This window comes from Cupressus sempervirens, chromosome 6 (assembly GCF_028749045.1).
Source record: "Cupressus sempervirens isolate cs-2001-9-10 chromosome 6, ASM2874904v1, whole genome shotgun sequence".
In the NCBI taxonomy this organism is placed as follows: Eukaryota; Viridiplantae; Streptophyta; class Pinopsida; order Cupressales; family Cupressaceae; genus Cupressus; species Cupressus sempervirens.
Genome location: NC_143123.1, coordinates 449,211,708 through 449,228,656, shown reverse-complemented (window position 1 = coordinate 449,228,656; position 16,949 = coordinate 449,211,708). Strand labels below are relative to the sequence as shown.

The 16,949-nt window shown below is 33.3% G+C and overlaps 1 protein-coding gene across 1 annotated transcript; it reads right to left on the bottom strand.

Annotated features, from left to right (window-relative positions):
* Positions 1-7,136: 7,136 nt before the first annotated feature.
* LOC149553004 (small ribosomal subunit protein uS19) lies at positions 7,137-9,224 on the bottom strand. Its single transcript, XM_089788522.1, has 5 exons — positions 9,025-9,224; positions 8,710-8,852; positions 8,529-8,586; positions 7,599-7,733; positions 7,137-7,479 (listed from the first exon to the last, which is right to left on the bottom strand). Exons 1-5 carry the CDS (start codon positions 9,025-9,027, stop codon positions 7,366-7,368), a joined length of 453 nt encoding a protein of 150 aa, XP_089644648.1. The 5' UTR covers positions 9,028-9,224; the 3' UTR covers positions 7,137-7,365.
* Between the last annotated feature and the right edge of the window lie 7,725 nt (positions 9,225-16,949).

Here is a 16,949-nt window from a genome sequence, read left to right as displayed (position 1 = left end):
CTCTACTGTAGTCAATTTACAAGGTGGAAAAATACTGGGGTATTTAGAAAAACTATAAAAAGAACATGAAGACCTCTCCGAGTTTTGGAGGAATGGGAGATCAGGATCAAACAACTTCTTCCGGGGCGTTTTGTTTTGTTTTGTTATTCTTCTCATCGATCTATGATGAAACCCCCAGTACAACCACCACTGTTAACATCAATTCACGCTGCATTTTTGCTTCCTTTGCCTCTTTAACTCGAATCAAATTCCCTTGGTTTTTCGTTGACAAAGGTTGCTAAATGTTTTACCCGAATAGGACTTCCTTCGATTGTTTAAACTCCTCCAAGGGTTGACCACATTCATGACCTTTGCCAAACAAATCTTCTTTGTATGCTTTGTGCACACTCCACTAGCCTAGACATTGCCATTATAGGATAGACTCCTCTTAACACAAAAACTTCACAGTGGCTCCCAAAGAGGGTGGCTGCCAAAGAGGGTGAGAACCTAAGCTGCTGCTTCTACCAAAGTGAATGCAAAGACAACCTATAACAATAATGTTATATCAGAAGTCAAGCCTATGAAACTTTATTTGATCGGTTTCGAAAATTCAATGTTCAACCATAAATTATATTTATATCCAGACAAATTTCAATGTTATAGCAAAATTCATATCCAGACGTATTTCAGTGTTATAGCATAAATTATATTTATATCCAGACGTTTAACAATCAACAACGAACTTGAAGACGAGGATAAAATTGCCAGTTAATTCTGATAAACACTGTGGACTCGTACTAAAAGTTTTAATTAGTTTGATTAGTTTTAATTATTTTCGAACACGTACATATGGAGAAAAGATACAAACATGCAAATAGGGAATGCAAGACCTCAAAAAAATGTGGAAAGAAAAACAGCGCCAAATGCAATTATGTCTAGGAAAGTGCTGTAATAGAGCAATTAAAAATATTGATCTGAATACCAAATCATGCCTTAATTTATAATTTTGCATGTGGCAATATTATATCCAGTAAAGTACTAATAATAGAGAGCTATTAAAAATATTGATCTTTAACACCAAATCATGTCTTAATTTATAATTGTGCATGTTTATTTGCCACGGAAGATACTTCAAATTGGCATTACCCAACAAATTGCTTTGAAAAATAATATTACCGGATTACAGCAAGACGATTTCCACTGATGCAAGAATTTTCATGTGCTAAAAGGGAAATTTCAGAATATTCTGTCTATACCAACAGGACATGGCAAGAAATTTGTGGACTTGCTTTTGGTATTATTGAGTGCAATTTATGTATTTGGATCCTTTGCATCTCTTGAAAGGATCAATAATAACATGACTCAATTTTTTGTCTTGCAGGAAAACTAATCATCCAAGGCTTGGAAGGACAATCCACACTCAAAGAAAAGTGAAACTTCATAAGAGGCCAGCCAGCTTGAATGGTAGTAAACCACCATATGAAGATTTAAGGTATTGAAGCTGAGCTTCAGGTTCACTGATCCATATTTTTCAACACAACAAGAAAAGTATGGAATTGATCAAAATGGAAAAGAAGCTAAGGCGGGGTATTCTACAGATATTAAAAGTTCGATTCACAATCTAAGAAACGAGGCTTCAATAAGAGTAGTAAAAGGTCAATATTAAAAGTTTCAAGTGCAGATGTTTTCTTTTTAACCTTCTGGCCCCTCTTTTAATTGTTCTGTGTTTGTTCTGTAATTGTTTTGGGAAATTCGAACTTAACCCAGTATCCAGGTTAAGTGGGTTGACTGAAAGATTAATCCAGATTCAGGAGTTAAGAAAACCAAAGCGTGGTTAATAGCTCAATGATGAACCATACAGATGTCAGTGGAGGTCCTCGGTTCAAACCTAGCAAGTCCGTGCTTTTCAACATAAGAATGAAGACAAGGTCAATCCACAAACTTGGAAAATGGTTTGGGAGAAAAGTGGTCTTAAGAATATTGATAAGTCATTTCGAATTGCATAAAAGTTGGCTCACTGAGTTATTGACAGATCAATCCACTTTCTGGGAAAGGTGGCTTGAGTGGCTTTAAGGTCATTCCAAATTTCAAGGAAAGAGACTTGAGGAGGGTGTTGGAAGATCCATATTCTGGATGAATTGAGACCAGTAACAAACCGACAGTTCATGATAAAGTGTCTGTGCTGAGAGGAGATACATCAGGTTCCTGAGCTGTTTTTTTATAGTCCATCCTCGAATATGAATAATAACTTGCAATTCAGCTTTGTATTATCTGCAATTAAATGCGTAATGTAAGGTGGTCAACTATTTCTTATCAAATTTGCAAGATGCTTGGCTAAAGAGAGGGAAAATAAGTATGACAATGTCTTACTCTGAGCTGATTTTGCCCACAATAACTCATAATTTCAAAGCCCAAGTACACTCCATTTCAACTTGTCTATAGGTTGACCTCAAAAGGTGTTATCATATTATTAGTGAAGTTGTCAGTTGAGAGAAGAAACGAATATGATACAAGGAGTTTGTACAGCAATGCAATAGTTGCATTAGAAAGTGACAAAGCAATGTCATACAAGAAAACCCTTGAAATCATGGGGACCTTGTGACAGAATCCATAAAAAGATGCTTCCTGGAAGGAAATACAAGCTGAAATACCAAAAAAACTGGTCTCTACAATGCCTTGATGAATTATGGGAAAAAAGGGCTTATCAGATGAAGATGTAGCTATCAGGAGTCTCAAAAATATTGAGGTGTAAACAATGCATTTTGCAAGTTCATGTGTATAACATGAAAGGATGTTATACGGTTTACCAAAAACAGAAACAAAAGAGATAATGGAATTTCAGAAATGAAGATCACTAAAGCAGGTTTTTCAGGTTACAAACAATGTTAGTAGTGTTAATTTGATTTAAAGTTGTTTCCAAGATGGGTGAACTACAAACAAGAAAGTGGCTTTTACAGCTGCAAACTTTCCAAATATTGTATCAAGAATCTGTTCTATACATTTGAGATTTTGCATGTCACAGTATTTAAGACAACACAATAAAATGTGTCTAGTACTTGTATGGTTGTGAATTACAAAAAATAGTTTCCTCAAAAGTGGTGGATGGAATTCTAGTACTGAAACATCATTTGAACAGAGTCGAGAACTAAGTATGTTAATGATTTAAAATAAATGGACTGGATACAAATAGAAAGATAACAACCTAAATGCCAAAAATGAAAAACAAGCGAGTTGTTCCAGAATCTATAAAAGGTCCACCTGGCAACCAAACACAATTAACCAGACAACCACACAGCAAAACCTCTAGAATGAGACCATTATAGCCGGGCTTCGCTTTTCAACCAGCCTATCAAGTATGGCAAAAATATTTGGTAGATCTGAAGCATAACAGTAAATCCTCTAGAATGAAAGCATTAGCTGGGCTTTGCTCTTCACAGGACCCATCCAAGCATGACAACAATGTGGGGGCAGATACACATGAACTGAATATTTTAAGCACGTAATTGATAACACACTACGTCCAAATCAAACAGAGTCTAAGATTCATTTTATCTCACTGCGAAAATATCTGGTCTGTATTTGGTTCTTTGTCACTCTTCCACCACATGTATGCCTTACAATGTTACAACAAACCATGGCAAGAAAAAGGTTGCAGCCTTCATTTTTACTTTTCATTAAATAAATTCAGTGAAAAAGGTTTCCACAATTGACTTCTAGGGCTCGCAATTTCAATGCTCTCATTAATTGGTTGAATTATTGGTTCCACTCTCATCAAGGTCTTTCACACTGACCTATCCTATATGTAATTTCAATGTAAACATCTACCTCATCTCATCTACCTCATCTCATGCCTAAATTTTTCTCCCCATTTCACCAGTTGCTCATTTTCACTGAATTGGAAGCAACCCTCCTCAAGTTTTGCTTGCATCTTTTATTTAATTAATTTTCAACTTGTCTATAGGTTGACCTCAAAAGGTGTTTATCATATTATTAGTGAAGTTGTCAGTTGAGAGAAGAAACGAATATGATACAAGGAGTTTGTACAGCAATGCAATAGTTGCATTAGAAAGTGATAAAGCAATGTCATACAAGAAAACCCTTGAAATCATGGGGACCTTGTGACAGAATCCATAAAAAGATGCTTCCTGGAAGGAAATACAAGCTGAAATACCAAAAACACTGGTCTCTGCAATGCCTTGATGAATTATGGGAAAAAAGGGCTTATCAGATGAAGATGTAGCTATCAGGAGTCTCAAAAATATTGAGGTGTAAACAATGCATTTTGCAAGTTCATGTGTATAACATGAAAGGATGTTATACGGTTTACCAAAAACAGAAACAAAAGAGATAATGGAATTTCGGAAATGAAGATCGCTAAAGCAGGTTTTTCAGGTTACAAACAATGTTAGTAGTGTTAATTTGATTTAAAGTTGTTTCCAAGATGGGTGAACTACAAACAAGAAAGTGGCTTTTACAGCTGCGAACTTTCCAAATATTGTATCAAGAATCTGTTCTATACATTTGAGATTTTGCATGTCACAGTATTTAAGACAACACAATAAAATGTGTCTAGTACTTGTATGATTGTGAATTACAAAAAATAGTTTCCTCAAAAGTGGTGGATGGAATTCTAGTACTGAAACATCATTTGAACAGAGTCGAGAACTAAGTATGTTAATGATTTAAAATAAATGGACTGGATACAAATAGAAAGATAACAACCTAAATGCCAAAAATGAAAAACAAGCGAGTTGTTCCAGAATCTATAAAAGGTCCACCTGGCAACCAAACACAATTAACCAGACAACCACACAGCAAAACCTCTAGAATGAGACCATTATAGCCAGGCTTCGCTTTTCAACCAGCCCATCAAGTATGGCAAAAATATTTGGTAGATCTGAAGCATAACAGTAAATCCTCTAGAATGAAAGCATTAGCTGGGCTTTGCTCTTCACAGAACCCATCCAAGCATGACAACAATGTGGGGGCAGATACACATGAACTGAATATTTTAAGCACGTAATTGATAACACACTACTTCCAAATCAAACAGATTCTAAGATTCATTTTATCTCCTTGCGAAAATATCTGGTCTGTATTTGGTTCTTTGTCACTCTTCCACCACATGTATGCCTTACAATGTTGCAACAAACCATGCAAGAAAAAGGTTGCAGCCTTCATTTTTACTTTTCATTAAATAAATTCAGTGAAAAAGGTTTCCACAATTGACTTCTAGGGCTCGCAATTTCAATGCTCTCATTAATTGGTTGAATTATTGGTTCCACTCTCATCAAGGTCTTTCACACTGACCTATCCTATATGTAATTTCAATGTAAACATCTACCTCATCTCATGCCTAACTTTTTCTCCCCATTTCACCAGTTGCTCATTTTCACTGAATTGGAAGCAACCCTCCTCAAGTTTTGCTTGCATCTTTTATTTAATTAATTTTTCACATCCCAAGATTTCATGATAGCCTCATTGTACAGATTTAAGTTGTACCATTTTCTTGAGCAAATTGGGCACCCACAAATAGTATAACACCGTAACCGCAAAAAATAGTTTAATACAATTTTACTGTGACACCAAAACTTAGTAAGTATATGTAAATTTGTAATGTAATGCAATTGATAGACATTTGCTTTCTTAGAAAAACCAAAACACCACACCTGAGTGAACCCAAGGAAAACCCAAACTTCTAGCCATACGGCAAAAGAATGACTACTCATTAATAATCTGATTTTACATAATGAGACTTATGCTCAACTCAAAACCTTTGTCCACCAGCTATCTCACTTCAGCATGCCAATAAACGTTCTTCAAGAACTTCTATAAAATTCTTGGATTTTCTATTCACAGTGCCCCTTGCAAGTTTATAAGACATTCTATATGAACTAAAATTCAGCTTACCATTGCAACTTCTCACAAACTGTTATAAGTTGTCAATATTTTTACCAAAAATAATTAACAAAGCATAAGCATTAGTTTTGCTTGATAGCGAAATTCACCTAGAGAAATGACAGCTCCACAACAGATCATCAACCTAAAATCAATATTGTATACACAAAAAATACAATACCATACATATAATATCGTAACTTAATGTAGATATCTTCTATGTATATATTAAATCATACACTAGTATATTAAAGTATAGTTTTCCATCAATGTATTCCTTCCACCTCCTGATACAATACAGGTGTCAATTCTTAATCTTCAATTATTCAAACGATCAAATCATCATAAAATTTCCATGACAGATAGGGGTGACTGTCATATTCTAAAATCACAAGTTCTCAAACAGCTCCAATTAGATCTAATTCAAGGCAGTCCCTTCCAATCCAAACTAATAAACAAGATTTGAGCATGACTGGCATCCCCAGAGAAAGCAGACAAACTACACCAAGTTCTTCTAAATGTTGGCTTTTTCACATCATACAAACAGATATGATAGACCAATGCATTTAATTGTTACACAAGTGAAAAAACAAGTTTTAAGTAGTGCAGCCAACACCCATTGTCCCCAAGTCTCCCAACAATGCATCAATACTAATTAAAAATGCAATAAAAATCTGCACTTCCCATCTGCATAAAATGTTTCATGTAAAAACATCTAAAATTATCAAGGAAAGTAAAATGCTCTCTGAGATGCTCTATTCCCTAAGGTTATAAATAATTGAATACACAAACAAACTCAGCTAGAGAAGCATGTTTCTTATTATTAAATACATACATGAATGATATGCAAATTTCTGTGTTACATAGCATTGGTTTCCATATAACAGAGATCTACAGTTAACAAAGGAAAGGGTCCAAAAAACCAACAATAGTTGTAGCTTATAAATAATCGAAGGACAATAAATAAGATGGTGTGATGCTTGATTAAAATGGTATTGCTGCCAACCAAATTAAAGCTTTGTTAACCCTGGAGAATGAAAATGCACATGCTTCATGGAGTACAAGGCATGTATAACTGTTACCATGTTTCAATTTTTATCAATGACCTTTTTATCAAAATGCACCTTAGAATTTCTTCATTAATCATAACTGTGGGAAAAAGTGGATTTAAAGTATCACTGGGCTATTCAAAAAATTGAAGATTTCACCACAAGCATAAACAAATGTACTGCATAGGAAGAAACACAATGCTAGCATCATTTGCATGAAACAAGCCTCTGCTCTTTCACTTCTCATGAGTATTGCATACTTATGAAAGAAATAATAAATGACAGACAAAAATCCTTCAAAATATATTGGACCTCATTAAAAAGTAATCGAGATCATGAAGTGAGCTAAAATGGAAAAAGCCCGCCAATAACTAAACAGCAGAAAGTTTCACTATGCCTCTCCATTCTAATTTGTAGTCCTATAGTATTGGATAAAGACTTATTTCAACGGAATAAATCTTGAAGAATGTGTTGCACCAATACCAGGCCTTCCATGTTTTACAGGCTTGTATGAAATAGAGAACTCTGCCAGATAATGTCCAATCATCTCAGGCTGAAATAGCATTGCAAGAATCAGTAATTGTAGCACATTTAAGAGCTTGAAGTCTTATCTTACAAGTGAGACAATAATCATTATAGTGAAATTTGAGAAAAGGGAGAATAGCACGGTACCTTGATTTCAACCTGATTGAAGGTCTTCCCATTGTAAACACCAATAATGCTTCCGATCATTTCAGGGACTATAATCATGTTCCGGAGATGGGTTTTAACTGGTTCAGGCTTCTCCCCAGCGGGAGCTTCTCGCTTCTGCTAACAAATAAATTTTAATATTAACCCAGCTGATTTGTGTGCCAAAAAACATGCTTCTGAATAAGTGCCCATAAATATTTTAAAGTTAAATAAATTATGCTCATTCTAATTGACTTTCAGATTGTACCAGATGTGCACATATATTACAATGGCATCTATAGCTTTACCATTGATCTTGGTATAATCATGCTTTTACCTTAGTTTGAAGCATACTACGCATTCATTCAACTATTAGAACCCTCTGGACATAAAACATATGTGCTCGGCCATGAAATCCTATAAAGTTCTCGTGAATTGATGTGGAAGTTGACCTTAGGGGTCAGATAAGTTAAATTAAAATTAAATCTTTTTTTACTGTATTATCAAGTTCTGTTTAAATTTGCAATACTCTAGTGGAATATATATCCAAAGTAAAAAGGAATTTATGATACTCTAGCAAAATTTATCTTCAAAGTTAAAACAAAATTGTCTTCCCATCATGAATTTGACAGTAATGAGCTATGTTTTCCATCTAAAGTTTTTAACAAAACAAAAAATCCTATAATACTAAAGCTGATAACTTTCATCTCACAGTTAAAGTTCTAACAATGCAAAACTGAAAACTCCCTAAAAACACGTTCTCAAACTGCTGATATTTACAAAAACCAAACGGATGTCGATATTTTAGATTAACAGAATTTACAATATTTGCTACTGATCGAGATAAACATTTTAACTTGCAAGTTAAACCTTTAGGAAAATTTGATACCTAGAGAAAGAGCTAAAAATATATTGAACGTTGACGTTACTCACAGCTTTGCGGAGCTTCTTGATTAGAGCCATTGGCTGCCTCTTCAAGCCTCGCTGGAACCTTCACAATTAAATACAACAGATCAAAATCACAAAAACCCCAACTCTGAAAAAAGAATAAAAGAAACCCCAACATTGTATCAAATTATAATACTAATCCTAGGGTTTAAAAAACACTTGATACCTTCTTCTCGCACGGGCATGGAAAAGCTTGACAAGATCATCAGAGGACATATCAAGAAGAGCATCGAGATCAACACCTCTGAAAGTAAACTTCTTGAATGTTCTCTTCTTCGGAGCTGAGGCCACGTCGACTTCATTGTCCGCCTAATTTTTTTCCAAAAAACAAACCCAAGTCGAAGTGAAAATAGGGGTTTCAGAAATCAGATTCAACGCGATCTTGAGTAAACCCCGTAAGTATTGCACCGAAAAAAATACCCTGCGGAACTTCTCAAAGGAAAAAAAAATGGTGCCATCGAACATGCAGATATTTACTTACCATGGCTGGTGATGAATCCGCTCAGCAACTACTCCACGAATGCCGCTGCTCGCTCAATGATGAATCCTCTCAGCAACTCCTACACCTTCAAATTGCAATATAACTGATTGAAAAATATCGTACGGTGAAACAAGGTTTTAGTTATACAAGCGCGTTTAGGGTTTCGGCATGGAACCCTAACTTTTGAGAGGCGCGGACATAATTTTATGCAGCCTATGCAATTTTCGTTTTATATCTATCTACATTTGTAAAAGTAAACATAAACATAATAATAATTAATAAAATAATAAGTGCACTTAATAACAAGGGCTCTCCAAGAGCTAGAGTCCGTGTTTTGGTGAAAAAATAGATGATAATTTGTCAAATTTTGTATTAATCATATATATTTTTTAAAATATTAATCTGTAAGTATGTAATTAGAACATAATGTACAAATATATAGTGTGGATAAGATCCAATGCATTTCTTGCAAACAATTTTATGGCAACAACATTAATACTAGTTATTGTAAATAAATTTATTTTAAGATAGACAATAATAAAATAATTGTATATACTTATTTCAATATATATTCGTAGTTGAAATTGTCGAAAAAATTAATGTTGAATGGAAAAGGCAAGTTATGTTGTGTGCAAAAAACAATAATCATATTTGTCTGTTAAGCAAAATTCATATTTCATTGCAAAATAGAATCCAATAAATAAACAACATTTATAATAATGTTTGAACTTGGAAGAAATTTGAATTTTTTTATTTGAAATAAAATCAGCAATATTGAAAGGAATATGCAATATAGGTCATAATATTTTAAGGACAATAGCAACAATATTCTCCATTTGTCAAGAGGGAAAATAGTAAAGAAATGCATTGAAACACCTCCATATGTTTCCTAAAATGAAGAGCAAAAATATTTTAGTTGTGTATTGGTAAATCCCAAAACAATTAGACAAAAAATAGTTAAGACCATTGTTGTTGCTTGTGCTCAAATAAATAAATAAAAATGAGGGACTTTTATATAATATTTTTGAAAGCATTGTTAACATCTAAACAGGAGGCTACAAACCTTTAAAAAAATAATATCTACCTGAAAATCATTGTGGAAAGAATAGAAAAAGGAGAAACATCATGAACAGTTATTTAAACATAAATGAACAAATTTTTGAAATAAAAATATAAAAGAAATATTCTTGAGTTTGATGGGCAATATGATTATTGCAAACTAAATAATGTTGAAAAAAAAATCCTCTGAAAAATTATTATGGGTGGTGTCATATATGTTGAGGAAGATTGAGGATAATAATGAAATAAAATGTAATATTGTGTGTGACAAACCACCTTCTTTGAAACATAATCTAATATAAATAATAAAGCTCAAGATTTATTTATCCGAGTATCCTAAATGTTCCAGAAAATCATTGCATAGTACATTGCATGAAATACTAGTATTCTAGCTATTGTAAGGGTCAATTGTTTCCAAACTGCGAGGCAAGATTTAGAGAAAGCATGATAGACGGACAAGGAGGAATATCAAATATAGTTACAAGAGTAGGAGACAATCCTAACAATCCAAAAGCCCCCCCACCATTAATAACAGAGACATCAGGAGTGATCAGATCTGGCGACACTATTGGCATGACTAGAATCCACAATATTATAGTTCTTCAAAACTTGCAAATAAATATGCAAGTCTCGTCATTCTTGGTCTCACAAATTCCTCTTCTCATGCAAAAATGCCACATCATAAGAAGATGCATTTCACATACAACAATTTGAGCCTTAAAAATATGGATTTTATAGACGTTTAATACTTACCTCCTTTAGTGTTTAAGTTATTTCTGAAATCCACAAGCAAATGATTGGCACTATGGAGGTATTTGGTTCTATTGGGGTTACTAAAAAAGGTTTACTCAATGTCTTTCATGGAGTCTACAAAGATTTTTCTACATTATGATAAAACACTTAGATTATATGGCTACAAAAAACTTATTTGTTCAGAGACATGTATCTAACTTTGTCAAAAAAAATTAGTGCCTCTAACATTTTCTATACCCTGATGGAGAGTTTCAAATGAGCTCTGTTTCATAATATTGTATGAGAACTGAAAAAATCTTCAAGCCTTTGAAAATATCTTCTCCATTATTTAAATGCTTTCCTAGACAGCCAATTTGGCTAGCAAGATCATCTACTTTCACATCTTCCAAACTCAAATATTTTCTAAAGAACCCTCAACCTTTGCATCATTTTTTTGATAACTTATTCAACTTATTTATTAATCAGAAGGCCTTTATGATTACTAGGTGGAAAGATGATCTGTTCAAACTAGACCTAAGAACAAGGGCTTTCATTTTTAATCAACTTTCCATCACTTCCATTCTCATCTTCATCTTTGCATCTAGATTCTTGAGGCATTTTTGTCCTAGGGCATGCAACAAAAGTTGATGTAGTATGTAGAAAAACTTCCTATTCGTGACCATGACTCTTACTTAACTCTTGTTTAATCCATCCGACCTTTTTTCTTACTAAACCATGTTTTGATCTTTTAGAGAAAAGATATATATACACCAATTTGTCCCTCAAAATATCACATATAACAATTAACCTAAAAATTTGAAGGCAAAAAAAAAAAAAAAAATTATCAGATAGCAGAAAGAAATTATGAAATTTACTACAAGATGGGCCAAACACTAGAATATTCACTGTGAAAACAAAGCTCTATCTTTAAAAAATATTTCCTTTAAAAAGAGATGTCAAAGAATATGTACCTCGCTAAGGAGGAGAATGGATATGTGGCCAAGGAGGAGCTTCACATTGAATGGTAGCACAAACTGAAAGTTAGTAACTACAAATATTAAAAATGCCCAAAACATAGAAAATTACGGAAAGAAGAAGAATGAAGATGTCTGGAGTCTTCCATACAATGACTAAAACTATGTATTATTAATTTCATAATGAGAGTAGACATCCTCTGCTAAAGTATAATGTTGAACACCATTTTTATCCAAGGAGTACATAACATACCACTTTGACTTGGGGTTTTCATTACTTGAAGAATATGAACTCTGTATAACTCTATTTTGATATGTTCTTGAGAATGGAATCCCTGCAACAAATACAAACCCTTTATAAAAATATATAAGGCTATTGCAATACAATACAAATCTAATATTGATGTGATATAAACCAAAAAAACCCAAATAATATAAAAAACAAGAAAACCATAAGGCAGAATGAGCCATAGAATATAATGGAGAAAATGGATAAAGTCAACTACACCAGTTTTACTTATCTCCAACCCAACCCAAAAAAACACCAAAGCTTTGTGAGCATTCCAAAAAGCAAGTATGAAATATAAAACAAGTGCCATATAATGACTTAGTACTTGCTTTAGTTTTAATAGTTTTTAGTATAAATCTAATGTTAAAATAATAAACTTATCATAGTATATAAAATATTTTAATCAACACAAATCTTATACAGTTAAATTCTATTCATATATATCATATATACTATTGTAAATAAATTATAATATGAAAATAAAAATATTTTGATAATAATATATAATAGTGTTTCTTAAAATATTATATAATATAAGTATAGATCATATTTATTTAAATATTTTAGTTGAATGAAAAAAAAATCTTAAAAATAGAATATTGAAAGTATAAACATCTAAACTAACTCACTCACAAATAAAAATATTTAATTTCAATCATGCGCATATAAGACTCAAAACGATTCACCCAATCAAATCATCAAAAAATATTTAATAGAAATTATGTAGTTAAAAAACTTGCATCTAACTATGCATTTTATAATTAAATTTGAAAATGATAAATTTAAACTCGTAAAAACAATAATTTTAATCACGAGTTAGGCATGAAATGCAATGCACAATAAAATGCATATATGGCTCTTAATAAAATGCATATATGACAGAATTTTAATGAATATAATTCAACCACTACGACCAAATTAAATGTTGATCCTTTATTTAAGCCACTTTCCTTTCACATAGCAATAAAAGAATTTCAATGGATTTTTAGAAATGTTTAAACCACTGGCAAAAATAGTAATAACCAATAAAAAAATAGTATTTAAGTGTGAAAAAGATGTATTTTAATAATAATATTGAGAGACATTTAACATTTGGTAATGTTTTCAGATTTTTGAAAAAATAGTAGTAGTATAAACAGAGCAAAAATTATAGTCTCCTGCCTATAAGACAAGGACTAACTAGCACTTGCATAAAAGAAGGTGCAACGCCCATAGGTTTTAACAAAAAATTAAATTTTAATAGATGCATAATTGAAAGAGGGATTTCAAATTTGATAGTATAAAATTTAATCTTTATATAGAGTTGATGCATATACCCATGACTACCTTCTTTCGAGTTTTAGAAATTGTACAACTTTAATATATTATTTAATGTCTGACATCCTAATAGAAGAGTTCATTTGAACTGTGCAATATTTGAAATATTTTGTTTATTGTAAATACACCTGTAATTGGAGTCCTCTTCCCGACAAGGTAGCAAAAACCTATAGGTTAGTTAAAGGAAAATGAGATTAATTGATAAGAGGGAGTACATGTGTGTCATTATTATAAAATAAAGAATTAGCAGAATTTGAAAAGCATTGAAAAAATAACTTGACATACTTGAAATGGTATTGATCATTTCTTGTGTATGAACACCTTTTAATTCAACAAATGTCAACTTGTAGAAAAGAGTAAAGAATTACTTAGGAAGACCTAAAAAGAAGCCAACAAAGAAAAAAATGAATAGTTTTAGAATGTCAAACATTGTCGGTTTATGTAGAATTAGCTTCATAGATATGGTTTGCATGTGAGAGTGAGTGCAAACGTGCCTCTTCTTTCTTGATGAGTAGGAGATAATTTTCATAGCAAGTCAAATTGTGATATTGCTATCAAGATTTAACTATTTAGTTTTTCAGTCAAACTCGTTGACCCATATATCATGAGTAGTGATTCACACATGAATCCATCTCTCATGAGAATAAATGGAACACTTAGCACTCATTCGATCTAGGTGATGCTCACAAAGGTGAACCACTGGGACTTTCTGGGAGGTCACCCATCCCAGTACTTCTCCAGCTCGAGCATGCTTAACTACGGAGTTCCCTTCATGGTTAAACCCACTCTGCTTGCAACCATATTTGCAAAACCTTCACCAAGTGTTGTGCCTTGTGAACCATTCATTAGAAAGCCCCTTAAGCTCATCAATTGATAAGTAAGAGATATTTTCCACAACAAGTCAAATTGTGATATTGCTATCAGGATTCAACTATGTAGTTAATTGTAATATTTTCCAATGAGTGTTAAGTGTTCCATTTATTCTCATGAGAGATGGATTCATGTGTGAATCAATACTCATGATATATGGATCAATGAGTTTGACTCAAAAATTATACACTTAAATCCTGATAGCAATATCACAATTTGACTTGTTGTGGAAAATATCTCCTACTTATCAATTTATGAGCTTAAGGGGATTTGTAATGAATAGTTCATAAGACACAAAACTTGGTGAAGGTTTTGCAAATGGGGTTGCAAGTAGAGTGGGTTTCCATGGAGGGAACTCTATAGTTAAGTGCACTCGAGTTGGAGTAGTACTGGGATGGGTGACCTTCTGAGAAGTCTCGTTGCTTCACCTCTGTGAGCATCACCTAGATCCAATGAGTGCTAAGTGTTCCATTTTTTCTCATGAGAGATGGATTCATATGTGAATCGCTACTCATGATATATGGATCAATGAGTTTGACTCAAAAACTACATAATTAAATCCTGATAGCAATATCACAATTTGACTTGCTATGAGAAATATCTCCTACTTATCAATTGATGAGCTTAAGGGGATTTCTAATGAATGGTTCATAAGGCACAACACTTGGTGAAGGTTTTGCAAATGGGGTTGCAAGTAGAGTGGGTTTAACCATGAAGGGAACTCTATATTTAAGCATGCTTGAGCTGGAGTAGTACTAGGATGGGTGACCTCCTAGGAAGTCTCAGTACTTCACCTCTGTGAACATCACTTAGATCTAATGAGTGTTAAGTGTTCCATGTATTCTCATGAGAGATGGGTTCATGTGTGAATCACTACTCATGATATATGGGTCAATGAGTTTGACTCAAAAACTACATAGTTAAATCCTAATAGCAATATCACAATTTGACTTGCTGTGGAAAATATCTCCTGCTTATCAGTTGATGAGCTTAAGGGGCTTTCTAATGAATGGTTCATAAGGCACAACACTTGGTGAAGGTTTTGCAAATGGGGTTTGAAGCAGAGTCGGTTTAACCATGGAGGAAACTTCATAGTTAACCGCACTCGAGCTAGATTAGTACTGGGATGGGTGACCTCCCAAGAAGTCCCAATGCTTCACCTCTGTGAGCATCACCTAGATCTAATGAGTGTTAAGTGTTTCATTTATTCTCATGAGATATGGATTCATGTGTGAATCACTACTCATGATATATGGGTCAATGAGTTTGACTCAAAAACTATATAGTTAAATCCTGATAGCAATATCACAATTTGACTTGTTGTGGAAAATATCTCCTACTTATCAATTGATGAACTTAAGGGGATTTCTAATGAATGGTTCATAAGGCGCAACACTTGTTGAAGGTTTTGCAAATGAGGTTGCAAGTAGAGTGGGTTTAACCATGGAGGGAACTTCGTAGTTAAGCATGCTCGAGCTAGAGTAGTACTAGGACAAGTGACCTCCCGAGAAGTCTTGGTGCTTCACCTTTATGAGCATCACCTAGATCCAATGAGTGCTAAGTGTTCCATTTATTCTCATGAGAGATGGATTCATGTGTGAATCACTACTCATGATATATGGGTCAATGAGTTTGACTCAAAAACTAGACAGTTAAATCCTAATAGCAATATCATGTCTCTTATTTCTTTCTAATAACATTGTACAAGTTTTTAGTTACATATGAAGGCAACAAAGGAGGTTTTGAGCCTACTGGATACACTATATCGTTTACCTCTCTAAGAGATCCATTAACAAGACCAACAACAATCTGAAGGTTTATTATTAGCATAACACATTGAAGTTTACATAATTTTTTTTTTTTTTAGATGGTCATCATCAATAGATTCCTCAAGTCTACGGTATGAATTTATCACAATGCAAAGTGCAATAGGGACATTTAGTTCTTTTATCATTTTTTAGTTGTGGAGTGAAACTTGTTCATTAGTAGCAAATAAATGTGTTGTGCGGTCAAATGCAAGCTATTGATTTGGAGTGAGATTCTTGTTTGTGCGAGTCATTAACAACTCCAAATCATGTAGCAGTGGTTTTGCATTGCGCATATTTTGTAGTGCTTGGTAAAATTGTATTTTAAATGGATCATCACCTTCCTGCGTAACTATTCTTTCCAATGTTACAACTATATTAAAATTGTGCCGCAATTTTTTTGCACTAAAGTGAGATGCATAGATCGATTTATCCATAACAATAGGAAATTGGGCTAGGTCTCCAATGAGAATCATCGACATGCCACCAAAGCAAAGATGTTGTTTTTGGGGTATGGTTTCACATAGTCTAGAATCATTTTTTATTAGTAGTCTGGGACCTATGAAGCTCATCTCATCTATTAAAATTTATTGAATATTTTTCATGTCTTCTTGGTATTTTGTCAATGCTTGTCCCTGTAGTGATTTCATTTCTCAAATTGGAATTTTGAGGGTTGCATGTATGGTTGATGCATGGATATTGAAAGTTGCAATGCATGTTGGTGCAAGAACAAGGAGTGGGTTTGTTGTGGTGAACATTGAGTTGTGTAGTGCATTTCTTATGCAACTAATAAGGTATGATTTCCAATTCCTTGTATAACTATGTATAAAGGTTGAATGGATAAATTAGATGTGGAGTGGTTTGTAATGATAGAAAGTG

What these genes read in the sequence shown, in the direction of transcription:
- LOC149553004 (XM_089788522.1), bottom strand. An exon ending in CATGCCCGTGCGAGAAGAAG is followed by an intron (nt 8,587 to 8,709) that starts GTATCAAGTGTT and finishes TTAATTGTGAAG; the next exon opens with GTTCCAGCGAGGCTTGAAGA. An exon ending in TCAATCAGGTTGAAATCAAG is followed by an intron (nt 7,480 to 7,598) that starts GTACCGTGCTAT and finishes ATGCTATTTCAG; the next exon opens with CCTGAGATGATTGGACATTA.